We start from the raw sequence: 27,710 nt of genomic DNA, 5'->3' as shown, positions 1-27,710 counted from the left end.
CATACCGGTTTTACATGGTTACTTTAAAAATATCAAAGCAAACAGAAGCCCTCAACATATATCTTACCCAAGTTCTCAATAGTGTAATATCGTTGCTTATAATCCACCTTGATGGTCTGTGCATGTGGGCTGCCTACACCATATCCTATAGCATAGCCTCTGACAACAATGTTCTGGTTTTCTGGTGGAGTCCAGCTCACAACAATACTTGTTACAAGTGGACGGACATGCAGGGAGCTTGGAACTTCTGGAACACGAGATTCTATAAAGAAGAGAAAATGCAATTAGCATTACTTAACACAAGAAATAGCAAATCTTATTTTATCTGCTTGCTGTGAGATAGATTCTTTAGCTTTACATAAAATCTAATATTTGGAGCCTTTCCAGATAAGGAGAGGGGAAACCACATCAAAAACCTATTACAGCTCAACTTAGTTGTAGCTACTGCTGTGCTGAATTTTCATACTTTTAATGTTTTCAAGTCAAAAAGTAGGCTTTACAAGAGTGTGAAAGGTCTCTTGAAAGATCTACAATGATTTTTCACACTGCTTCACCCTGATATGCTGGTATGGCAACATCATTTTTGGAGCTTCTTTCTTCTTAACTGCATGGCCCCATGAACCAGACATCTTGCCATGAATGTAATTACATCATAGCACCACATAGCCAGATCACATGAAGACATCGCTGAAGGAACATAAAGCCCTTACCCTCTGAACAAGGGTAGGAAGAAGAGATGAAACACAAGAGGCAAATGGGTCGCTGTAACATTGTTGTTACTCATGAGTGCCAAATGGCTAGAGACTAGATGTCAATGGATGCAGCAATCAGATGAGCATATCATCTATTTGCACTGAATTACACTCAACGGGATGTGCATTTCTATCCACATTCTGCCACAACTAGTTGGCTAAATGCTCTCGAGTTGAGGTGAGGGAACATCAGCCTGCTTGCCTCAGCAATGGAGTGTGGAAAATCACCCAAAGAGGGGGCGTTTTTCACAGAATAAAAAGTACTTGAAAAGAAACTATCCACCATGTTGGTTCAGTACTGGCACTAGCTCTATAATGGCTAGCAGTGTGACATCTTAACCCTACCAGACAGAGGAAGAGGGAGGGGGTAAGTACTGCTCCAGTTGCCCAACTTGCCACATTTCCTCCCTAGGCCTCCATTTTGAGGTCTTGAAATTGACAAGAATATTCTCAAGGACACGTTTATAATATATCTTTATATACATACCATCAAGGTCACTTTCAAATGTTTCTGCTGAAACCCAATCAGTGGGTATTCCTGTACCATTAACTGTTAAGGCAGCCACCCGAAAGCTGTATTCTGTACCTCGCTCCAGACCTGAAACAAAAATGCATAGTATTATAGCAGTTCCTAGTGACTGCTTCAAATTAAAACATTATCAAGTCTACCATTCAGGTAATAGCAGCTTGTTAATATGGAACTAAATGAGTGGCACAAATGTGCCACTAAAACTAACACTATGAAACTAAATGAGTGGCACTCGAGGAACAAATGACCAGGCTCAAACTATCATACTTTGGATGCATTATGAGAAAACCCAGTTCCCTTGAGAAGTCCATAATGATGGGGAAAGTTGAAGGAAAGAGAAGAAGAGGACGACCAGCAGCAAGGTGGATGGACTCGATTACGACAGCAATGAATGCACCACTGAGACCTTAAAGGCCAAGCTGAAGACAGATCATCCTGGAGAGAATCTATCTATGTGGTCGCTGACTTGATGGTACGTTATTTATTTATTTAACTGTTAAATTTATATACCGCCTTTCATTAAAACAATCCCAAAGCGATTTACAGCAAAATTTAAAAACAAGATTGTAAAAAAGACACAATTAAAATATCAAGCTAAAAATACAAAACAAATCTGATTAAAAAATTTAAAACAAGCATAAAAGCAATGCAAAGTACAAAGAGCAGCAGCAGAGACAATCACATAAAAGCCCTAGTAAAAAGCCACGATTTTACATGCTTTCTGAAAGCTGTGAGGAGACTGAGGAGGGAATAGCTGCCGGGAGAGCATTCCAGAGTCTGGGGTCAGCAACAGAGAAGGCCCTGTCTTGCATACACGACAACCGAGCCTCCCTCATTGTCGGCACCCGGAGCAGAGCCCCCTCAGATGACCTCGTCAAGCGGGCAGCAACCCTTCGGAGCAGGTGGTCCCTCAAGTATCCCAGTCCCAAACCATTAAGAGCTTTAAAGGTCAAAACCAGCACCTTGAATTGGACCCGGAAACGAACTGGTAGCCAGTGCAGCTCTTTCAGAATGGGTGTGATGTGCTCCCACAGGGCAGCTCCAGATAAAACCCTAGCTGCCGCATTTTGCACTAGCTGCAGTTTCTGGATATTCTTCAAGGGCAGCCCCACATAGAGTGTGTTACAGTAATCCAGCCATGACGTGACTAAGGCATGGGTAACTGTGGCCAGATCTGCTTTCTTGAGAAAGGGACACAGCTGGCGCACTAGCCGAAGCCGTGCAAAGGCACACCTGGCCACCGCCTCCCCTGAGCTTCCAAAAGCAGAGCCGGGTCCAGTAATACTCCCAAGCTGCGTACTTGTTCCTTCAAGGGGAGTGCAACCCCATCCAGAACTGGTAAAATCTCCTCATCCCGATTGGCTGTCCTACTGACCAACATTACCTCCGTCTTGTCTAGATTAAATTTCAGTTTATTAGCCCACATCCAACCCATCACGGCCTCCAGCCCCTGATTCAGGAAATTCACCGCCTCCCTAGGATCAGGTGACAAGGAGAGATAGAGCTGAGTATCATCTGCATATTGCTGACAACTCAGTCCAAGTCTCCAGATGACCTCTTCCAGCGGTTTCATGTAGATGTTAAATAGCATGGGGGACAAGACCAAACCCTGCGGGACCCCACAGGCCAATGGCCATGGAGCCGAGCAGTAGTCCTCCAGCACCACCTTCTGGACCCTCCCCACCCCCGCCCAAGAAAGGACCAGAACCACTGCAACGCAGTACCTCTGATTCCCATACTCGAGAGGCGGCCCAGAAGGATACCATGGTCAATGGTATCGAATGCCGCCGAGAGGTCCAGCAGAACCAACAGGGACACACTCCCCCTGTCTAGTTCCCAGTGTAGGTCATCCACTAGAGCGATCAAGGCAGTCCCATATCCAGGGCAGAAGCCAGGTTGAAAAGGGTCCACCTAATCCATATCATCCAAGACCCTCTGCAGCTGGTACGCCACCACACGCTCTATCACCTTGCCCAAAAAGTTGTCCGGGTTGGAGGGATCAAGGGAGAGCTTTTTAAATAATGGTCTTACCACTGCCTCCTTGAGGCACGATGGCATCCTGCCCTCAGTCAATCAACAATCGAGTGGTTAAATGAACATTCCACACAGTTATTTCTGTGATATACTTTAGGTCAAAAGTCTAACACCTATCCTGCTAGCTTCAATTTTGGCCTTTCACTTCACACCTGCCTACTTGTGCATAACCTATGGCTATGAAAAAATAGTCAACAATTCTTTCTCTAAGAGGCAAGGAGATACAATTGCCATGCAATGTGCTCTATGTGGAGCTACCTTTGTATGTAAGTCCAGAAATTGATACTGCCACTGGTGCAAAATGTAGCAGCCAGACTGGTCTCTGGGTCATCTAGAAGAGACCATATTACGTCTATATTAAAAGAACTACACTGGCTACCAATATGTTTCTGGAAAAAATACAAAGTGCTGGTTATAACTAATAAACTAATTTCTCTTTGTAAACCGCCCTGAGCCATTTTTGGAAGGGCGGTATAGAAATCGAATTAATACTACTACTACTACTACTAATAATAATAATGATAATGATAATGATAATGATAATAAAGCCCTAAACAGCTTAGGCACAAGGTATTTAAGAGAACACCTTCTTTGTTATGAGCCTTGCCACCTATTGAGACTATCTGAGGAGGTCCGTCTGCAGCTGCCACTGGCTTGTCTGGTGATTACTCAGGGACAGGCTTTCTCCATTGCCACCACAAGGATTTGGAATGTGTTCCCTGTCAAAGTAAGAGCTTCTCCATTTCTGACAGCTTTTAACAGGGTTAAATCACACACACTCACCCCCACGCACATCCACCCACACACCCCTTTTCTGGGCTTTATCCCACTAGGAGAAATGGGGAAAGACCAGAGATATATTGTGGATGGTTGATCCACTGATGCCAGGCTTACTGAAGCTGACATGCTGTGGTTACTGCTGTTTTGATCCTTTTGGCTTTGTGCTGTCAGCTAAAATCCCTGCTTCTGCAAGGTCAGATGGATGGTTCTGAATGATTTACTTGTTCCAAACACCAAGTATGACATTGTGGGAGGGGCTGGTTTAATCTGCCCTAATTTAGGAGCACAGATGTATGCAGTACCACAGACTAGCATTTATCATCATCAGGTGGAACAAAACAGAGAAACAGAGTGTTCTCCACCATCCCAAATGGCTTAACATAGGAATGGGATAGAAACCATCCCACCACAGAAAGCCCATTCATTTTGGGGTGACATTTCTCCCAACTGACTTAATATGGGAATGGGATAGAAACCACCCCACCATAGGGAGTCCATTCATGTTGGGGTAGTTTTCTACCCTGTGTCATATTTTGTCAATAACAAATATAAATGGTGGGGGGCCATATCTGTGGATATATCATGATATATACCAAATATTATATGTACCAAAGTGCAGATAAGAGTTCAACAAGAGCATAGTGAGATCTGCAGTGGTTTGCTTGTTTAAGCAACTTTATGAAGCGGGGAGTGGAAATCTGCCCCCAAATCTGTATGAGGTTTAAACAGCCATATATAGTCAGGAACTCTGAGCCTGCAATCAGCGCCCTTCACTTCTGGAAAGAGAATGACAACCCACTCACCTTCAATTAGCTGAGCAAGTTGTGTCCCAACCATTTTTTCAGTTACATCACTTTTGCGAGTCAATTTTCGGTAGCGAATCTTATAGCCAGTGATTTGCCCATTCTGTGTTCCTGCAGGAGGAGGCTGCCAATGCATCATAATGCTCTGTGGAGGTTAAGAGGCGTTATGAATCATGTTCTTCACTTACTATGCTACTTTTCCATTATACTGGTTCAAGGAAGAATGAATACATAGCTTGTAAAAACAAATTTATAACCTAGATGATTTGAATGTTTAAAATATTATGTAGCTGGGAACTGGAGACTAACCTGAACAGCAGTATTTTATTGTTATACCTATACATATTAGGAATTATATATTAGGAATTGCACAGCAGATCTACAGGTTACTCACCTGTAATGTTGGTTCTTCTAGTGGTCATCTGTACTTCTACACATATGGGCTATGTGTCTGCGCAGAGACCACGTCGGAATCTAACAAGCTCGATTTCTCCTGCTTTGGGCGAGAACCCCGCCCCCAGCTGCTATATGCGGTTGCGCCACTCCTCATCCCCTCAGTCACAGAGTCAAGCTTCAGCGACCCTTGCGGGGAGGACAGGAGGGCATGTAGAAGTACAGATGACCACTAGAAGAACCAGCGTTACAGGTGAGTAACCTGTAGTTCTTCGATGTGGTCTCTGACTTCTACACATATGGGTGCATAACAAGCAAGCACCCAAGGAGGAGGGGGGGGAAAAAACCCAGAGGCAACAGGTAAACAAGCAGGAAGAATTTATTTCAGGACAAGCAGCTCAACTGAAAATCTATTGCAGGACACTCCTGCTAATTACAGCATCGTTATGAGTTCTAACATAGATAACATAATGCTGAATAAACAAATGGGGTGAAGCCCAAGTAGCTGAGTGACAGATAGTGTCCAACGGGACTGCCCGATCAAAGGCCACAGAAGCCACCATGGACCTAACAGAGTGAGCCTTCACAGGGGCAGGCAACTGCTTATGGGCCAGTTGATAACAGAATTCAATAGTGGAGACTATCCATCGTGACATGGACTGGGCCAAGACCTGAAGTCCTTTCCACGGCCCATTGTACAAAACAAACAAAGAAGGGGAATTCCTCCACTCAGCAGATCTCTGCACGTAAAAGGACAGAGCCCTACGTACATCCAAACGGTGCAACCTCCTCTCCACATCCGATGAAGGATTTCGAAAGAACACGGGCAAAGTGAGTGGGGACGAGAGATGAAACATGGACACCATCTTAGGCAGGAACTTGACATCCGTCCTGAGTACTACCTTGTTCTTATGGAACTGCAGGTACGGTTGGTCAGCCTGCAGGACCCGTAACTCACTAACCCTCCTGGCAGAGGTAACAGCCACCAAAAAAGCGACCTTCCAAGTCAGGAGACAAGGGTCAATAGAAGCCAAAGGCTCAAAGGGCAGCCATAGCAGACCAGCCAGAACCACGGACAGATCCCAGGCCAGTGACATGACCAGATAACCTGGAAACAAGTGTTGCAGACCTTTCAGGAAACTTTTTAACCACTGGATCTTTGAACCACGAAATCCGGTCAGAGGGAGAATGGGCCACAATGGCAGCCAAATATACCTGAAGGGAGACAAGTTTCAACCCAGATTCCTTAAGGGATAACAGATAATAGACAGATTACAGACGGATTACAGGCATCAAACTCATGCAGGGTGGCAAAGGACGCAAAGAGAGTCCACTTGTGATTATAAGACTTACGTGTAGACAGCTTCCTAGCAGCCACCAACATCTCTCGCAATCTCAAGGGGAAGTCAGGAGGATCCACCACACAGTCAAGTGGAGGGACCGAACATCCGAGTGTAGCATCCGGGTGGAGGGACCGAATATCCCCTGTTCCTGAGACAACAGGTCCAGCAGGACAGGGAGATGTCTCAAGTTCACCGCTAGGTTCGTCAGGGCCAGAAACCAAGGCCTCCTGGGCCACCACGGGGAGATCAGGATTGCCCTGGCTTGATCCACCTGCAGCTTGCGCAGGACTCTGGGAAGAAGTGGGAATGGAGTAAACACATACAAGAGAGATCCTGCCCCAGGACCAGACAAACACATCTCTCACAGAGCCCTCGCCCACTCACCCTCTGGAGCAGTAGAGGGGACATTGTGCAGTTTCCGGGGAAGCAAACAGGTCCAGACTTGGAATTCCCCAATCCACAAATATATCCCTCAAAACACCCTGATGAAGCATCCATTCGTGGGAGACCATGGTTGACCTGCTCAGGACATCTGCCTGAACATTTAGGACACTCTGGATATGCACTGCCTGGGGTGACACCCCATTGTCCAGGCACCAATGACACAATCCATGGCCAGAGATAGAAGGCTCCTCGAGGAAGTGCCACCTTGGCGATTGAGGTAGGCCTTCGTCGTCATATTATCAGTGTGAATTAGTACCAACCGACCCCCCAACAGGGGCAGAAAACCCTTGAGCGCGTTGAAAATCGCCAACAGCTCCAGATAGTTTATGTGTTGAGTCTGTTCCTCGGAAGACCAGTGGCCACTTAGACTAAGGCTGTCCAGGTGAGCTCCCCAACCGAGCTCCAAGGCATCCGTTGTGACTACTCCACTCGGGAGGATGCACCTGGGAAGGGGCACCAACGCTTAGGTGCCGGACCTCCGTTCACCAGGGGACCACTGCTTATTCCCCGGAGGGGGCGAACGCTGAAGATGACCCAGATCCCCAAAAGGATCAAAGATGTCCAAAAACTATCTCTGAAGGAGGTGCATCCAAAGACATGCATGAGGTAGAATGTAAGTGCCATGTTGGGCCATGTGACCCAACAGGCGTTATATGGAGCACAAGGTTTGCGGCCCTCTGGCCAAGAAGACCGCCGCCAGTCTCCGAAGAGTTGTGATACGAGCCTCTGGGAGGAAGACCTTTTCCAAGGCCATGCCGAATATCAGTCCACTGAACTAAATCCACCGAGTAGGTTCCATCTGAGACCTTTTTGAAGTTTATCTGGAAACCCAACTCCTGGAGGGTACTGATCACGATCTTGAGGGCTTCCAAGGTCGCCTGTTTGGTACTCGCCACGACCAGCCAATCGTCAAGATATGGCAGTACTTGCAGGCTGTGTTCCTGTAGGAACGCCACCACCGGGGCCTGGCACTTTGTGAAAATGCGAGGAGCAGTCGTGAGGCCAAATGGCAACACCTTGAATTGATAGGAGATCCCTCCTATCTGGAACTGCAGGAAGCAACAATGTTGAGGCCTTATGGACACATTATAGCATGTGTCTTAAGTCCAGTGAGATCATCCACATGTCCAGGACAGTCATGTTGGTAGGCACCGACGGCATCCGGAATCTTTTGTAGACCAGATTCCTGTTCAGAGCCCTGAGGTCTAAGATAGGGCGCTGACCGCAGTCCGGCTTTGGCACCAGGAAATACCTGGAGTAGAACCCGGGACTGTCTGGATTCAACACGATCTTGATCGTGTCCTTCTCTAGGAAAGCGGTGACCTCCTGGTCCAACTCTGGGGTACAAGGAGTCACCACCGTCCCAGATACCGGTCACGGACCATAGAACTCCAGGGCATAGCCCAAATGTAATACTGTAAGGACCCACAGGTCCACAGTCACATTGTCCCAACTCGTCGCAAATGGACGCAGGCAGGTCACAAGGTTCCCCAAGTCATTGTTTCTTTGGAGGGATACTAGGGTAAAGTTTCTGGAAGGTTGGCTTATTATGTTGTCCCCCCAACTTGTATTTGAGAGGGAACTTGTTGCTCCGAAAGGACTGTTCAGAAGGTGACTGGTGGTGAGCCGGCGCTCTCTACGTCTGATGAGGTGACCATTTGGAAGTTCTCTGTAGCTTCGGCGACAAAGAGCTATAGGACATGGATCGTGCAGTGTTCTGCAACCTTTTGAAGTGTGTCATCTGTTTGTTCCCAAAACAGGCTAGAGCCCTCAAAGGGCAAGTCCTCCACCCTGGTGTGAGCCTCATAGTGAAGGCCAGATGACCTAAGCCAAGCATGGTGTTGAAGTGCCACAGATGTGGCCATCACTTTAGTGGCACACTCCACTGAGTGATGGGCAGAATACAGCTCCTGCTTGGAGACTTGCATGGCCTCCCTCAGAAAGGATTTTTGCAAGATCCCACTTATCCTGAGAAAGGAGATCCAGGAAAGGACCTACTTTCTCCCATAAGAAGTGGTTATATCTGGCATTAAATGCTTGATAGTTTGCCACATGTGAGTGCAAGGCTGCAGCAGAATAAAGTATTCTCCCAAAGCAGTCCAATTTCTTGCCTTCTTTATCACCTGGGGTCGACTGGCTATGACCCCTGGATCTCTGTAAAGAGGCCTCTACAACGATAGAGTTCGGGGTAGGGTGACTTTTCAAAAAGGCTGTAGACTCCTGGAACTGCACCCTGTAGAAGTTCTCCAGGCGCCTATTCGGCTGAGAGAACGTATTAGGCTTTTCCAGTGGGCTTTCACCACTTTCAACATGGCTGGGTTGAAGGGCAAGACAGCATGTACCTTGGCCTCAGAGTCAATCAGGCTGAACAGGGGGTCCAGCTCCCCTTCTTGAAGGGTACCAAGATTCACCCCCAGAGCCGACGCCATATGAGTCACATAGGCAGTCTACATGTTTAGGTCCTCCGATGGAGAAACGGACTTTGAATTCGAGTGGAGATCAAGCAGGGACGAACCTGGGGAGACAACCTCTGAGTCCTGCGAACTATCTTCGCTATCCGACGTATGGACCAATGGGACCAACAGGTCCTGGGGTACAGGGGTCGAATCCGATAGGGTATTGGGCTTATCAGCCAGGTGGGCCAGAGCTGAGACCAAAGGTTCTGGCAGCGACCACCAAAACAGAACTGTCACTTGGTGAGGCTTTGATAACGACATGAACTCCACAGCACAATCCTCCCAGTCCCGAGGTGAACGACGTGGAGAGTGGGAACGTGGTCACCCCTCCGCATGCGTGGGGGGCATCCGGACAGTCCTCAGTACTGAAGACTGCCGAAAGTTAAGGTCTTCCAGGAGGCGAGACCCATAAAAGGATCAAGTACAGATGAGCAGTACGAGCTGCTGTCCACCAGGAAGGGATCATAGGAACCAGGGTCTTGACACCAGGTGAGAAGAACGCTCCAATTCCAAGCGGGGGTGGGGGAAACGATACTCCATGGTATGATATCAATCCCGGTGATCCCAGGACAGATCCTGCCGATATGCTGAGGAGCGCTCTTCCTGGTATCAACGCAGAGGCAACCTAAGTCTAAGTATCCTTGAAGCGTTGGCACAGAACTTGGGTGGAGCGTAGGCTTCTTCCTCAGCCAATGCGCAGTCGGGTTCCCCCTCCGCAACCGAGTCCAAAGCCCCCGACGCCACAGTTGAAGCAGGATGTGTTGATACCGAGGGGTTTTGCACTGGATGGAGCGACGCCGTCTTGTCCTTCTTCGAGGTTGGGGCTGACGATCCCTTGGTGTCTGTCAATCCCTTCTGCTTGGGGGCCTGGGTTCGATCTTGATCCGTTGGGGAGTGCTTCTGAGTCTTAGACTTCTTCTTCTTTGTCTTCACCCCCGACAAATTTGGGGAGACTGCAGGAGCCACCTGAGGCTGGTAAGAGGGTAGCTGCTCTAACTGCACCCTATTGTTTGACGCTGCCGCAGGCCGAGAGTGATGATCCAGATAATGGGACTTGGTCCTCCACGGGATCGACAGCAGATCGGTCCGCCGACATCGAAGTAGCCATTTTCAGAGACTGTTTAATTTTTGAGGCTTCTGAAGAATAGAGAGCCAGATCCCACAGGGCAGTGCGCAAGCGAGAAGCCCTATTCCTGCGAGCCTGCTAAGTAAACTTCTGGCAATGTGGGCAGGTCTCGACTATGTGGAACTCCCCCAAACACAAGAGGCACTCCGCTTGCGTATCGGGGGAGGGAAGCTTCAATCCACAGCGGATACACTTTTAAAAGTTCTTCATATCCAGCATACATGCCAAAGGCCGGCACGCCACCACGCTCCGTCCCAGCTGGGACCGGAGCTCGAAGGAAAGACCGTTAAAAGAAAAACGCAAAGGTGAAAAAACAACTGTGTGAAGAAAAAACAAAGGAAAACTAGAGAGATGCAGAAGAAACAGGATAAAAACAACCAGGACTACCAGAGCCAACAAGTTGCTGAGCTGAAAGACACCATGATGTTCACTGAAGTGTGGACAAAGAAAGACTGAGGGGATGAGGAGTGGCGCAGCCACATATAGCGGCTGGGGGCAGGATTCCTGCCCAAAGCAGGAGAAATCAAAATTGTTAGATTCCGACATGGTCTCTGCACAGGCACATAGCCCATATGTGTAGAAGACAGAGACCACACTGAAGAACATGGAATATCAATAAAATATTGATGGTATAGCAAGTGCTAGTACGTGTCATCTAGGGATATGCAAACTGGTTCAACCTCAAAGCTGATTTGCCATCGAGCTGGTCTGGCTTGAGTGCTCACCCTCAAGCCAGGCCAGTCCTGGTTCAGCTCGAGGTCAAACCAAACCCCCACCCCCACTCAGCTCAGGGGTTCTAAAGTAGAATTTGTTTTGAAAAAGAAAAACACTCACCCCCTCCCGGGGGTGCTGTTTCGGGGCAGTCTCCAAGAGTTCCCCTGTTTTTAAATGGTTTTCGGACCATTTTGGGCCTCTCTGCGCAGGCAGTGGCCATTTTGGAGGCCACTCGGTCATGCAGACAGCTAGTTTGCATGCATGGCGGCCTCAAAAATGGAAGCCACTTGCACAGAGAGAGCCAGAATTTATTATTTATTATTTTATTTATTCAATTTCTATACCACTCTTCCAAAAATGGCTCAGGGCGGTTTACACAGAGAAACAAACAAACAAACAAACAAACAAACAAACATGGCTCCCTGTTCCCAAAGGGCTCGCAATCTAAAAAGAAACACAAGATAGATGCCAGCAACAGTCACTGGAGGTACTGTGCTGTAGGTGGACAGGGCCAGTTACTTTCCACCTTCTAAATAAAGAGAATCACCACGTTAAAAGGTACCTCTTTGACAAGTTAGCAGGGGTAATGGGCCAAAAACGACCTGAATGGCCACTTGAGCATGAAATGGCCATTTGAGTCTGGGGGGAGGGGAGCCACCAAAGGATTCCTCCTGTGGCCATGGTAGCACCCCCCCCCCCGGAGGTGGATAAGTGTTTACAATTTTTGTTTTCTACTTTAGAACACCCGAACCTGCTCGAATTCAAGCCGGGGGGGAGGGGGTCTGCTTGGGGTGGTGGGTGGGAGAACTGAATCAACCCAGTTTGGTTTCAAACCAAATTGGACAAACTGGTTTTGTGCACACTCCTAGTCAAATATACGTTTTACCATATCAGCAGAAAAAAAGTTGTCCTATTAAGAACTAATCTGCCTACTTTCCTTTCACTATCCCTACAACTGGCATAGTCCAAATTGGTTAAGCAGTTCTTAGGTTAGCCCATGTGCCTCAAATATTCATGCATCCTCCATCTTGAATTGGGGTGGTTGACATCAACACAAATTATGCGTTTGAGATGCAATGAAAACATTCCAAATTATGCCCCTGAGCCATCCATATATGTCCCTACACCGGTAGCAAATTTGGTTCAAATGTATTTATTTTTTAGATTTATATCCCGCTCTTCCTCTGAGGAGCTCAGAGTGGTGTACATGCTTATTTTTATCCTCACAACAACCCTGTGAGGTAGGTTAGGTTGAGAGATACATGACTGGCCCAGAGTCACCCAGTGAGTTTCATGGTTGAATGGGGATTCAAACGGGTCTTCCCGGTCCTAGTCCCACACTCTAACCACTACACTATACTGGTTCTCTCTCTCAAATTGGGTAGGTGGTTCACAACTTAGCCCAATTGCGCTTCAAATGTTCACATGTCCACTCTTGAACTGGGATGGATGACAACATTGCAAACCACACTGTTCAGGTGTCCCTGCGTGTCACTCACTACAATTTTATCAAATTTGGTTCAAATCGGATAGATAGTCCACAAGTGAGCCCACTTGCGTCTCAAACATTTTCATATCTGCCATTTTGGATTGGGATGGATGACATCATCACTAACTATGCCATTGATGTGTATGAAAGGATGAGGCCAAAAGGATGAGGCTCTTCTTTTCGTAAATAAGCCCCTGTATTATTGCACTGATATTCCTAAAACTCTTCTTTTCTTAAATAGGATCTGTGTAATTTGCCTTGCAAAGTGACCTGGCAGGGTCAAGAGTACATGCCTGCCGTACCTTAGTTTCACTTTGAGAATATCAGTTTAACAGTTTGGTTTGGGAAGGAAAGGAATTTTTGAAAAATGTAGGGAACTTTAAGTTACACTGATTGGATTGTTTAAGAAACTGTTGGAGCAAAATTTGTGTATGTATAGAGGGGTTGTTCAGTGAATTAGCTGGTTGAAGTTGGAGTCCGAGTGAGATAAGAGTTGGAGTCAGCAGGAGTCTGGGAGAGTAAAAAGAGAAGAGTTCAGCCTGCAGTCAAAACTGAAAACGGAGTCAGTTGGAGTCTGGAGAGAGTCTACGAAACTGAAGAACTGCTGGCTCAGAGCTATTTAGTCACTGGCAGAATGGTGTAATCTCTGCAGAACTGAAATTACTAAGAACTGGAAAGAACAAGACCTGAGGCTGAACTAAAGAAAAGCCACAGTTGCTAAAGGTGACCATCAAGGACTCCAACTTGAAAGCCAGTTGTGGTAGACTCAGCCTAAAGAACACAAGTCTACTTGGTGACAGCGGTTAAACTGGTAATTGTCAGGGAGATCCATGTCTTGTGGTAGCACAGTAGGGCGGATCCTCCACAAGGTGTCCTTGTCTGTCATTCACTACATCTGTACCAAATATGGTTCAAATTGGTTAGGCTGTCCACAAACTAGCCCACTTGTGCCTCAAAAGTTTATGCATCTGCCATCTTGAACTGGGGTGGATGACATCACAGACTACTCATAATGGTACAGGCATTGCGAAGCTGATGGGGGGTGGGGACACACACAGAGACATAATGCTGGGTGATCTCATAAGCCTACTGGAAAGTAGGCTAAAACGCGATAGTTTCTTACCTTGGAGTTTTGCACTTCAAGGGAGAGATTCTGGGGTGCAGCACTGGGAACTAGAAACATCAGAAGAAAATATTCAAAATCCATTCAAGAGGATGGCTCAAACACACAAATTCAAATATTTATAGTAGTTCATTTTACTAGGGGTGTGCACGGAACCACATTTGCCGATTTGACTCTAATCTGGACTGGATTTGAGCCAACTCGGCCCAGTTTTGACCTGAGCCAGACCTGGTTTTGTTTGAGCCAGACACGGGTCAAGTTCGAACTGATCTGGCCACTATGGGGCAGGGGGGCTTTCCTACATTATTTAACAACAACAACAACAACAACAACACCATCTAAAACATACTACTTAAAACAATATAAAAACAATTCAAAACCAATTAAAATATCCCAAAACAATTTACCTTGGAAGGCCAGGCCAAATAAATACGTTTTCTGGGCTCTCTTAAAGGCCAACGGTGAGCCTAAACTGTGGATATCTGCCAGGAGTGTAAAGAGGGGGCAGAAAGGGAATAAAACTGTACTTACAAGTATGAGCTGCAGCCGTGGCGGCCACGAGGGGGATGGTGTCCCCCTGGCCTCCCCTCGAGTAGCCAGGGCTAGTTCAGGTCCAGTTTGGGCTTCTGCACAGGCATGGAGATCACTAAAATGGCCTTTGCACATGCATTGATGCAATTTTATTGACTTCCACACCTACGCAAAGGCCTGAACTGGCCTGGGCTACTCAGGGGGAGACTGGCAGAGACTTGTGGGGGTCAGGGGTGCTGCCGCCTCTTTCCCCTGCAGCTTGTACATGTATAGACATTTTTATTCCCCTTCCACCCCCTCTATAAGTAGGAAAGCCCCCCTACCTGTACTGTTAAAGGGGAATCCTCAGCAGATTCCCTTTTACCAGTATAGCTCCCAGCTGGCTCAGTCTGAACCGGGCCCAGTTTGGCTCAAACTTGGACTGGACGAGGCCAGTCCAGTTCAACCCCAAACCTGTCGAACCCAGCTTGAACTGAGCCGGCTCACACATCCCTTACATTCTGCCTCCTCAGACATGTACAATAGTTTAAAAGTATTCTTGGTAGCAGTATATTCATTTTAGAAACACAAAGCAAACCCTAAGTGCTGGAAATCCTGCATCTCTACACTGGGCATAAATGACTGGATCGTTCCTGATGCAGATCTATACCAGAATGATCTGCCTTTAGAGGGTGCGTCTTTGCATGAGTTTGATTATATGGATGAAATTAAATAGGTGTGGACTTTACCCAGTATCAAGATGGAAAACCAAAAGCCTAAGAAATGGATACTAATGTAATTGATATATACCATTGTTCCCCAAATTTCTGATAGCTGCCAGAAATATTTTTTCCTGAATAAAAATTGCAGACACACACCATCCATATCTGAAAAGATTTTCTGCTAGAATGTCAAAACAGAATTACCTTTCTGCAGAATAGTTCACCTGTGTGCTTTAGTGCAGCCAGAGCAACAACTCATGGACTGTTACAATGGACAGCCTCCTCCAAGTCACCAGTATTTATTGATTGAAATATCCAGTCATGCTAATGCAAAAGCAAAGCAGAATGACCTGGATCCTCCAGCAGAGGCTACCTGGAAGTTGGCAAGGCCAGAATGTGGCATCTATTGTATTGGATGGGTACTCACAGAATCCTTGAACTAATTACGTCTTCTGGCATGAGAGAACAGTTCTCTCAAAGCACATTAGTGTCATGACATACCATTTGAAAGTGCTACTTTATGCAAATTTTGGCCATATTTTAATTGCCTCGGCACTTGGAGCAATTTAGAAGCAATACCCACATCACATAATGTGAGCAAACCTAGAGAAACATTGTGTGAATGTGCAGCACAAAATTATCCCACACAAGTATGCGATAATCCTGCAAAAGCACAACTCTCAATGGAATCTGTGTCAAGTATTCTAGCAATTTCTAGCAAAGCATTCAAAGCTCACAAGAAGGGGGGGGGGGACAGACATATGCAGTATAAAACACATCTATTAAAAAGAAATACAGAAACTCCATCACAACTCTATTTATACAGCAAAAACCTGTCTGAAAGCCATATCTTTGTCTTCCCAAAGCACAATAAAGAGCAAGTTTGGTGGGCTAGTCTTGGGAATAATCAAAAGTGGCAACTTCAGAGGAAACCCTGTTCCTTGTAGTCACCCACTTCGCTTCAAAAGAATGAACACTTTAAGCAGAGCCCTGTTGCATTATTTATACACCCACAAGCAATTCATACACTAGAAGGGAAGATAGCCTATTATTTTTACACACATATCTACACATCAAGCTTCCATATACATTGTTCAAGTAGAATATACCCTTAGCTGAACTGGCCCTTAGGCATTCATTATAAATCCACTCTAACATACACCACTTTTTCTCTAACCCAAAATTATCTGTCCACCAAAAGGAGGTTATGAACAAAGTATATTGACAGTGGTGATGTTTAGATTATACAAATAGCTAGGTAACTGGCACTGGAGCTTCCCAACCATGGAAGTGCCCACCATCAGGCTTACAGAGTTCGCCTCTTCAGACAAATGCTGTAAGCATGAGGGATGCATTATGTGCATAGAGGGGGTGAGGGTGGGTGGGCTGTGTGATTGACGTGCTGGGAAGGACTTCCATTAAGATTTTGGAGGCTGTAACTGAGTATAGTCTCCTTTTAATAATGTCTAAAGGAAGCTTGTACTGGTGTCGTATCCAGGGTAGATACTGTAAGACCTGTAGGTGCTCTAATTTAAACGGAAATGGACCTGACTCTGTTCTTTACTTTTGCCTCCGTAGCCTACAACACACACTAGAATGAAAGTTGTATAATTTGAAGTGGGTAGTGGAGGACTACAACACAGTAGAGGAGGTCACGTTTAAAGAACTTGCTAAATTGATTTTGATTTATTCAAACTGACCAATGTCGTCCTCTAATTTCTATGAACGACCACCTCCTGTTAAAATTATGATTCTTTATTTTGTGCCTATGTACAGTACATAGCAGATATATAACAACACAAGCAAAAAGATCAGACCCTGTCCTGAAGGAGCTTATACCTTCATTTTGACTAAAGAGAAGGGAGACCAGTAGAGATAATTGGCTTTATTAGTAGCCTCCCAAAACCAGAATAAAAGGAGTTTCCTCACTGACCAAAAAGACTCAACAGTAAAATAAATATAAAAATGTGTAGAAAGGAAATATAAAGTCATGTCTCTCTCCAAAAGTTTCAGTGTATTCAGATCCATGCAGAAACCAATTTTGCCAATCAAAGCCAAATTTAAATGGGGAAAAAGTCTTTTTTGCACAATTAAAAGACACTCACCATCTGAAAGAGTTCGGACAACAACATCTTGTGTAGAAACTCCAGGACCATGTTTGTTGTAGGCTACCACTCGAAAACTATACTCTGTGTATTTTTTCAAAGCATTTACTGTATAGGAAAGGCCTCCAACATCAGTGTCCTGCAATTGAAAAGATGTAAGCGTCACTCAAAGTACAATCAACTAACACTGCTACTGTGAATCTTCATTTCTTTAAGGAAACATTGCAGCTGGGGGTATAATTCTGGAACTGTGGAATACAAACACTGCTTTCTTGAGACAGACTAGCTTTATGTTTGCCATATATTTCAATTAGGACTGGACACCCTGGAACACTAAACCTAAACTATATATGTAAGGCCACTTCTCTGTGGCCTGCAGCTCAAAAAGGAGGAGAGAGGTGAGTTTAAGTCTAAACTAGACCAGGAGTCTTCCATATTTATTCACTCCCTCAGCAATATTGATCTTCTCTTCACCAACCGTATCATCGTTCTCAAAACTCTTTCTTCTCCCATTCTTTTGTTCATGCTTGTTCACTGTTTCAGTCCTATTTCCTCCTTCTCCTTCATAGAGTGACCAAAGCCAGTCACGGATCACATAGTGAAAGTGATAACAGCATGATACAAGATAGCCAGTTAGATCACACTCACGTTACTGAGTACAAACACATTAAAATAAAGGTGAAACTGCATGGCAGTACAAACAGCCTTTTGAGAAGGGCTATACTTTCCCAACCGTACCTCATCGTGGTGGAGGGGTGAACAGTATAAGTTTACTTCAGTCAGTCATGTTTATTTACGGTCATAGACCAAAATTTACATACATAATAATACACGTAATAAAGTAATAATATATACATAATATAATCAGGAACATGGACTCATCCTAATCAGCAATTTCCCGTTAGCATAATCTGATTTACCATCTGTTGTCTAGCCTTCTTAGCTGCCTCACAGAACTTAGCAACTTTAAATGTTACTTCCTCCTTCTGATCTGAGAGCAGATAGTTGACGTAAAATGCATCTGTATGCCCTGGGAAATCAGTCAGTAAGGAGGAAATATAACAAGTTCGTAAGTCCCTATAAAAAAGACAGCGGAGTAAGATATGGAAGATAGACTCCTGTTCTCCAGAGCCACAAGGACATAGTCTCTGTTCTTTTGGGATCCCTCTAAATTTACCTTCCAATTCAGCTGAAGGTAGCACATTAAACCTGGCCAGTGTAAACATCCTGCGATATTTAGTGATAGTAATCTTACCCAGGTAATTCGCAGGTTTAGTATTATACATTTGTAAACCTAGGAAAACTTCTTTAGAGATTAAAGATCGATCAGTCTGCATTTCCATATCATAGATCCGCTGCTTTAATATCAGTCTTGCGTGACAAAAACCCATTTCTAATAGACCATCCAGGCTAAAGCCATATAAACTTATTTGGCGAGATATTGACTGCTTCCAGCTAGAATTAAATTTATCAATAAAAATTAAGTGAGCAAGGCCTATAGAAAAGAAAGACAATCTCAACCAGAAGCTGAGAATGGAAAACCACATCCGGGCTTCCATCTTAGGCATGCCAGTTTCCATCCTCAATATTACATTGGGAACACATCTAGGGATCTGTAGAATAGATCTCAGAAACTTTGTCTGAACTATCTCTAGTGGAGTGCAGTTAGTATACAGGCCCAACTGTGACCCATAAAGCAATTGAGAGCAGACTTTAGCTGTAAATAACTTAAGGGCAGCTGGTACAAATTGAGCCCCATCTTGGTGGAAATATGATTGAATGGCCAACGCTGATTTACGTGCATTTTGGGTAACGTATTGAAGATGTGCTTGGCGTTTCGTAGAGGCCTGGAAAACAACCCCTAGATATTTAAAGATCTTAACCTGTTCTAGTTTATGTCCAGCCAAAGACCATTTCAAGGTCTTTGGATGTTTAGCAAAGGCCATAATTTTGGTCTTGCTATAATTGATTTCCAGAGCATATTCATGGCAAAAATTAGCCAGAGAGCAAAGCGCTCTACGGAGGCCAACAGGAGTCCGAGATAAAATTACTGCATCATCTGCATAAAGCAAAATATTAACCTGTCTACTGGCCAATTTAGGTGGATGGAAAGATGGATTAGTAATAATATCCACAATGGGGTTAATATAATAATTGAAAAGAGCTGGGGCAAGTATACAGCCTTGCCTCACTCCTCAAAAGGTAGGAATTTCTTTAGTGAGGATTCCAGCTGAGCTACATCGAACCTTCAGACATGAGTTCTTGTGGAGTTTATATATTAAAAGTAGCAGACGTCGATCAATAGAGGAGTTAAACAGTCTTTCCCATAATTTATCTCTGGATATGGAGTCGAATGCTGATTTAAAATCCACAAAGGCAGCAAAAAGAGTGGAACGGGGTAGATTAGAATATTTCTCCGCTAGATGTTGTAAGACTAAAGCATGCTCAATAGTAGAATGATTGGCCCTAAAGCCTGCCTGCTCATCAGCCAGCACCTGCTCTTTGTCCATCCAGTCCTGGAATTTGTTAAGTAGGTGAAATGCATACATTTTGCCAATAACATTAAGAAGGCTAATAGGGCGATAATTAGATGGTAAATGTCTTTGGCCTCTCTTGTATATAGGAATTACAATCGCCAATCCCCATTCACTAGGGGGCGAGGTTGTCTGATCAATTGCTGTAAACAGAGAGGCGAATACCGGCAGCCACCAATCCATATTATTCTTGATGGCCTCTACCGGCAAATTATCTGAGCCAGGGGCCTTACCAGTTTTAAACTGATTCACTATTGAAGCAATCTCTGTACATGTTACTGGGGTCCACTCAGGTAATAGGTTAGGGTCCAGTTCCTGTTCTATTTGTAAAAATGTTGTAGTTGCTCCCTCTCTAGCATATAGAGCACGGAAATATTCAGTCCATTCTCCAACAGGTATATAAAAAGATGGCGGGGAAGGTCTGAATTTAGAAGAGAATGATACCAAAGACCAAAACAAAGACACGTTTTTAGCCTGTGCGGCACAAATAAGACGCTGCCAATCTAGCCTTTTGGCCTCCCTTTTTTTTTTGCAAGTAAAATTTTTGCAAGTAAAATTTAAAAAAGTATTATTATGTATGTAAATTTTGGTCTATGACCGTAAATAAACATGACTGACTGACTGACTATAAGTTTACTTGTGCTGGCTAACATGGCTCTGGCCTGGAGAAAGACCTGGCGACCTACTCCAGTATTTTTTTTTGCCGAAAACCCTTTATAGATCAATTGGAAAATGCAAGAGACCAGGGTCAGGAAAAATCTTAATTGCCCCTTCCTCTCCCCCACAATTGCTGATGTAGCTCCTAGTGATAAGAGATCTTTGCGCTGTTCGAAGTTTTTTAAAATGGGAACATGGAATGTTAATGGGTTAAATCTCGGAAAGTTGAGCATCATTAAGAATGAAATGAATTGGCTTAACATCAATATACTTACTAGGTATTAGTTAATTTCACTGGATTGGAAGTGGTCTTTTCAACTCTGATGATCATATTGTGTATTACTCTGGCAATGATAACATCAGAAGAAGAGGAGTGGGTTTTATAATTCAGGAAAAAATGGGTAGAGCCATAGAAAGTTTTTGAACAATTAGCGATAGGATAATGGTGATACGTATTAATGGGAAATTTCATAATATAACAAATCTATGCACCCACTGCAGATTCAGAAGAAGAGGAAATCGAAGAATTCTACGCTGAACTGCAGGAAGCCCTGCAACAGACACCAAAGAAAGATATTGTTCATATTGTGGGAGACTTCAATGCGAAAGTGGGAGAAGTGGAAGAATTAGAGATCATAGGCAAGTATGGCCTTGGTGAACAAAATAAGGTGGGAGAACGTTTGATTCAGCTATGCCATGAACAACAGTTACGTATAATGAATACATGGTTTGAGAGGCCTAAGCGGTGATTATACACTTGGACTTCACCAAGTGGGGAATATCAAAATCAAATCAATTACATTTTATACCAACAGAAGTGGAAAGGTTCTATTCTTGCGGTGAAAACGTTCCCTGATGTGGATTGTGGATCAGATCATGAACTGCTAGTTGCCAAGGTGAAGTTAAGGTGCTTTACTGTTAAACGGCCACCCATGACTCAGAAATTTGATGTTGAGAAGATTCCCCCAGTATATGCAGTTGAATTTAAGAACAGATCTAAATTGTTTAACATCATGGAAAGACAACCTGATGAGTTATGGAAGGAAATAAGGACAATTATCACTGAAGTAGCCCATCAACATATTGCATATAATCAGCCAATGAAATCGACTAAGTGGATATCAGATGCTACAACAGAAATTGCAGAAAGGAGAAGGAAAGCAAAAGTTACTGGTGACAAGGAAGAAATGCAAAGATTAAATGCAGAGTTTCAGAGAGAAGTGAGAAAAGATAAAGAAAAATATTGGTCAGAACACTGTAAGGAAATGGAGGATGCAGTTGGGAGAGGTCATATAAGGGAGTGTTTTGCTTTTGTGAAAAAGATGAGAAGTCTCTTCATGGCAAGAAAGGCAATGGTTAGAGGACATGATGGGCAGGAATTACATTATCAACAAGCAATTAGAGAAAGGTGGCGGGAATCTACAGAACAACTTTATGCAAATGAAAATCAAAGTTACGTCATAAAACGGGAAGACCACCTACTAGCATTGGAACCAGATATTCTGGAGGAAGAAGTTGTATGGGCACTCAATCAGCTGTCTAACAGCAAAGACCCAGGAGTCAATGGAGTACCAGTAGAGTTATTGAGAGCTTTACCAATAAAGGTATTGACAGTGTTATGTCAAAGTGTATGGAAGACTTGTTGGTGGCCTAAAGAGTGGAAAAGGTCTGTATTTATACCAATACCAAAGAAAAGTGATACGAAAGATTGCTCAAATTATTTATTTATTTATTTGATTTATATACCGCCCTTCCAAAATGGCTCAGGGCGGTTCGTACTATAGCCTTGATACCACAAGTGAGTTAAAATTTTTCTGAAGATATTCAACAACGTATGAATCCAACTGTTGATAGAGAGATGCCAGATGTACAAGGGAGATTTCGAAAAGGAAGAGGAACACGTGATCACATTGCCAATCTTCGATGGATGATGGAAAAGTTCAAGAATAATCATCTCCCCACGTGGAAAGCCATCTTAGCAGATGTAGACAGGTGGAAAAAGCTGAACTTTTCTTGGCTAGGAAAGATTGCATCAGTTAAAATGAATATCTTACCTAGAATGAATTTTTTATTTCAAATGATCCCTGTCAAGATAGAAGATAAGAGACTGAATTTATTAAAAAAAAATTCTTCATGAAGGAAAATATTTGGGTGCCAAAGGGGATATATCTGGACTGATTCTGTTCCTGTATTTGTCCCAAACACTTAATCTGTTTCTAATTGTATATAATACATATAATACGGCATATAAGGCATATAATACACAAAAACTAACTATTGGAAGAGTCAAACCTAAATCCTTTCAAACTCTCACTTCAAAATGGCGCACAGAACCCCCGTGGCTCCAATATCTACAAATCAGTTTGATTATACAAAAACGAAATACAAAAACAAGGCAGCAAGCTCAGAGACTTAACGGAATTCCAAGTACTAATAACTAAAAAAGATCATCACTTATTGCGCTTATTATACAAACTGCTGTTGAAGTACAACTCAGAAACAGAACAGATTAAAGGCTGCATGATTAAATGGATACAAAACTTAAATAGAACAATTTATCTTCACCAATGGGAGCATCAATAGAAGGTGAACATAAAATTTACAGCAAACAGTACTTTAAGAGAAAACGGGTACAAAATGTACTTTTGTTGGTATATTACCCCTGCTACTCTTAATAAGACGGACAGTAATTATCCCGGAGATTTTTGGAAGTGCAAGAAGCATGTGGGGACTTTCTATCCTATGTGGTGGACTTGCGATAAAGCAAAACAATGGGGGGGGGGGATCCATGCTAGGATGCAGAAAATTCTAAATATATTTTTTTCATATTTACCTGAGCTTTTTTTTTGTTAAACATGACTAAACCTTCTATACCTGATAAATACACAGTTATCTTTATACATGATTACAGCTGCAAGGATTCTTTATGCTGCAAATTAGCGTTCCCAGACACTCCTGACACTGGATGAATGGACATTAAAAATATGGGAGTATGCTTCAATGGCTAAAGTGTCAGTTTACTTTAGGAATAACACAGATGAAACATTCTGGGCATCTTGGGCACTTTTTATAAATTATAATGTGGCACAAAGTTTGCAGCCACACCCAAGATTTGCTTTTTGTTAACTCTGAGGTTATGAAGTATAACTCTGTTTAAGCAATTACTGTATATTTTGCATTTCATTTTAGCTCTGGAATATTTGATGAATCAATGAATTCCAATGTTGTAAGGCATTTTCTGTTTGAATGCTATCTGAAATACTCCACATGTACCTGTATAATGCTCAAGAGTGTATAACGCTGAATTTCTTTTTCTTTTTTCACTTTTAAATAAAAAAAAATTCAAATAAATAAATAAATAAATAAATAAAAAGTGAAACCTCCTGGACTAGTAACGTAAGTGATCCTAAGCAATCGGGAAGGTGAGAACAAATGAAACCAAGGGTAATATCTCCTAAATAGGTGAATATTTGCTTTCCTTTTGCAGTAACCCAGAAAGAAAAGAAAAAGAAGAAAAACACTGGCAGCGGTGGGTGGATGGGTTAGAAGGGGCTTTCAAAGCTAATGAAAATGTTTTTGAAAACCAACCACCACCATCTTTGGCTCAGCCCTAATCAAAATATATGGTAGACATAAAGCTAGTTTGTCTCAAGAAAGCAATGTATGTTTGTTTTTAACTGACCTGCAGCCTAGTCAATGAAAATGGTAATGAAAACCTGTAAGTGTCAAGGCATTAGTAAAATCAATGGATGCTTGTTGTTAAGGTAAATTAGTAGAAGTCTAGCAATGCCAACATGCTCACATGTTGTCAGATGATAAAATACCTCATCTCTTAATGTACTAGTGTTTTCTAATAACCAGTTAAATGGCTGTGTAGATTCAGAAAGGAGAGCAATAACATCCATCCATCCATACAACTTTATTTGTTTGTTTGTTTGTTTGTTTGTTTGTTTATGGCTATTGCAAGCCTAGAGTTCAGCTCTTAAGTAGAATTCATGCATCATACCTGTTCACTGTCTGTCCCCTTCTCCATATAGTATAGTTTGTAGTTCTGGATTTCACCATTGCCAGATAAGGGTGTTGCCCAACTGACAGTAATTGATGTGGGTGAGTTTGCATATGCCCGAATGTTGGGTGCTGGGCCAGGAAGCTGAACTGAAAAATATGCAGGATGTAGTGTAAATCTACCCAGATTTATCTGTTATATTTTTCATTGCTAAATCCTGAAGAAAAGAGCTCTAAAATCAGTCTAGGTAACATTCTAAGCAGAACTGAAGACAAAGGTGAGGGTATTCATTGTTCTGAAGGACATATCCTGGATCAATTTAGCTGGTGAAGGCACAAGTCTGCCTCTCTTTGAATCCAGCCAGTTTAGCCATGCTAATATCTCCCTGTGCTTGAAAAGCTGGATTCACAAAATTTGTCAATTTCATGGGTGAAAACCAAGGATAGGGTGCAGGTAAATGGAACCCTTAACAGTGAAATAAAAAATGCAAGTCAGCCATGGGTGTCTGGGGCAGTTGCCTCCCACTGGAATGAGTCAGTTCCCACTGAGTTCAATGAGGCATACTCCCAAGGAGAAGTGTATTGGATTGCTGGCTTTGCCCTCCCCCTCACAGAAAGTCCTGTGGATGCCCTTGAAGTCAGTCTATAAAACCTGAAACAGATATTCCTGGAGATGACATTAAAAGTAGAAGAACTTCAGGACTAAAATGTGTTCAAAAGGGTCCATTTTTAAAGCTAAAAGGTTTCTAAAAAGGAACAGCCAGAAGTTCTGGATCCTGTATTGTTCAATATCTCTTTCCTCCTTAAAGGAAAATATACATGGCCCAGATATTAATGAATCTCATGGTCCATTTCAAGTATAAAAATATTACATAAGTAGTTTAATACTGCTTTACAGCTATTTATACCCAGATACAATTTTAAATTTAATTTTTATTCCTAAGGAATGATCCAAAGCACATTGTGTTGCACACACCTTTAAGTCAAAATTAAGGTAAAATAAAGGTGTGTGAGTTAAACACACCTTTAATTCAGCAAAATTAAGTTCAATTAATTTCAGTGGGAGAATAATCATGTGGTTAGATATCTTCCACTGATATCTGAGATTTAAGTCGTACTTAACTTTGGCTGAATTGTCCCTGAAACACACTGAAACTAAGTTCAGGATGATTTGAAGGAAAGCTGAAGTGTGATCAGAATTACTTATAAATGACCTCTGATTAGCAAGTTAATAAGAGCATCTGTGAGAAAACAAACTTTTCCTGTGCTGTAGTTCCAGTTCCAAGTGAGACAAAAATGAGAACAAATGGGCTGAAAGTATTTAATGCTCACCCTCAGGTTGAGTTGCCACTTTCAGTGGTACCGAACTTTCTCCAGGTCCATGTTTGTTCTGTGCTACAACTCTGAAAACATATACTGTCTCAGGCAACAGGTTTTGAATTGTCACTTGCATCTCCCCAGGATGACTTGTGTTTTCAATACGCTCCCTTTTAGGGAAATGGAAACAAGAGAAGAGGGAGAGAAAAGACCTGTTAGGATGGGGAAAAGAAAACCTAATATTTGCTGCCTGTTTCAGCAGCAAATCATAACAAACAGTAACAATCTTAGTAATAGCAATGCTAATGTGCCAAAAGATGACTACGAACTTCCTAGTGACTATCTCAACATGCAGTTCAGTACTATGCATCTTAGTGATATGTAGGGAAAGACAGAATTTCTTCTGTGTAATTGGGATTGTGCATGTATTGGCAACAGCATAAAACTGTCTACAGCTTCCAGCACAATTGGAAGCATTTTCCCCTTCCTTTTTACTAAGATTTTTTCATGATCTCCCAAAGAGAAGCTCCCAAAATGAGAACAGTACAAAGACAGTTTGCAGAAGAGCGTTAAGACATATTAATTTTAAAAAGAACCTAATATGTCTTTAGTCATAGATTATTTCCCATTTTTGTGGTGGAGAGCAATTAAGAAACTTGAATCAAAAGTAAAAAGAATGGTTTCATGGACAGAAGATCTGAGCCCCCTGCAGTGCTCTACCGGCCCTTATTCATTTGACACTTTGTTTTTAGGATTTTGGCTTGCTCTGTAAGTGCTAAATCACATCTGGAAATCATAGGAGTCCTATTTTCAAGTTCTTATGTGTCTCATGTGACAGTGGGTATTATGGCCACAGCCAAAGCAGACTTAACTAGATGGCCCAGAGGCCTGAACTGCTGGCCTAACTGGGATCTCAGGTGCTTTCTCTTCTGCAGAAAGGACTTTCTGAGGAGGAAGAGAACTTTCTGAGGCTAAACAACTACTTGGGAGTCCCTTGGCAAATGACCCCAACATTCTGTTCTTCACCAAGGCAGACTGTTGCCACTTCTTGAAGGCAACCTGCTACACCACAGGCACATGCACAACAAGAAAGTGAAAGAAAAGTAAACAAAAAAATGATTTCTACACTATCAACTACCTAAGAACTGCTCTTTTCTATATGACCTTTAGAGAGAACATCTTCCTTGATTGGGACAGCCAATAATTGTTGTTTTAAGGAAGTGATGCAGTGGCTACCTCTGTTTCTGTGTAACAGAAAATATCTCGCTCTTGTTTTGAAAAAGAGAGCTTCTGAATAGTCCTGCTGTCTCTCAGGTAGTGCACTGGGGCTTCACACTCAGACCCTTAAATGAAGAGTCAAGTCACATTCTGTTTAGTAGTTAGGAGATAACAACTTGTTCTGGGAGGTTGACACACACCGTGTAGTTTTTTAACAAGATACAAGGCCTCAAATCAACTTTAACCAGCATCCTTTCCAATATCTTAAGTAGAAATGCCCATTCTGTTGGCTCAGCCTCCAGAAGCAAGTTAGTACTCAATTCTTCCCCAAGACAGGTCAACAGGAACTTGAATGAGCTCAGTGCATGCCAATATAAAGTTGCCAAGAAAGTCCAAGTTGAAGCTAAATCCAAGTTTAAGGCCAAGTTGTAGACAGATCATCCTGGAGAGAATCTATCTATGTGGTTGCAAAAAGCAGACACCAACTTGACGGCACTTAATCAAGAAAAAAAACCCATCCCCATCACATTTTATTTCAAAAAAAGGAAACAAATGCCGGGGGTGGGGACATTATTTAAAACTGCAAATACAGAAGGCCATCTAGAATGTATATCACAGATTAGGAAAAGTACCAAGTCCAAAAGGAAACATGGTTA

General features: G+C 43.2%; 1 protein-coding gene across 15 annotated transcripts in view; it reads right to left on the bottom strand.

Annotated features, from left to right (window-relative positions):
- NEO1 (neogenin 1) overlaps positions 1-27,710 on the bottom strand; it is a 168,296-nt gene that overhangs the window by 43,330 nt on the left and 97,256 nt on the right. For all 15 annotated transcript variants that reach the window (XM_053272323.1, XM_053272319.1, XM_053272309.1 and 12 more), the window contains exons 9-15: positions 25,852-26,006; positions 24,521-24,669; positions 17,324-17,462; positions 13,987-14,036; positions 4,899-5,043; positions 1,240-1,350; positions 68-262 (exon numbers count right to left, since the gene is read on the bottom strand). In XM_053272323.1, the coding sequence (XP_053128298.1) occupies positions 68-262; positions 1,240-1,350; positions 4,899-5,043; positions 13,987-14,036; positions 17,324-17,462; positions 24,521-24,669; positions 25,852-26,006 (944 nt within the window). The remainder of the gene's footprint in view (positions 1-67; positions 263-1,239; positions 1,351-4,898; positions 5,044-13,986; positions 14,037-17,323; positions 17,463-24,520; positions 24,670-25,851; positions 26,007-27,710) is intronic.

This window comes from Hemicordylus capensis, chromosome 10 (genome assembly GCF_027244095.1).
Source record: "Hemicordylus capensis ecotype Gifberg chromosome 10, rHemCap1.1.pri, whole genome shotgun sequence".
Classification (NCBI taxonomy): Eukaryota; Metazoa; Chordata; class Lepidosauria; order Squamata; family Cordylidae; genus Hemicordylus; species Hemicordylus capensis.
The sequence above is the reverse complement of the archived record's forward strand: the minus strand, read 5'-3'. Positions and strand labels throughout refer to the sequence as shown.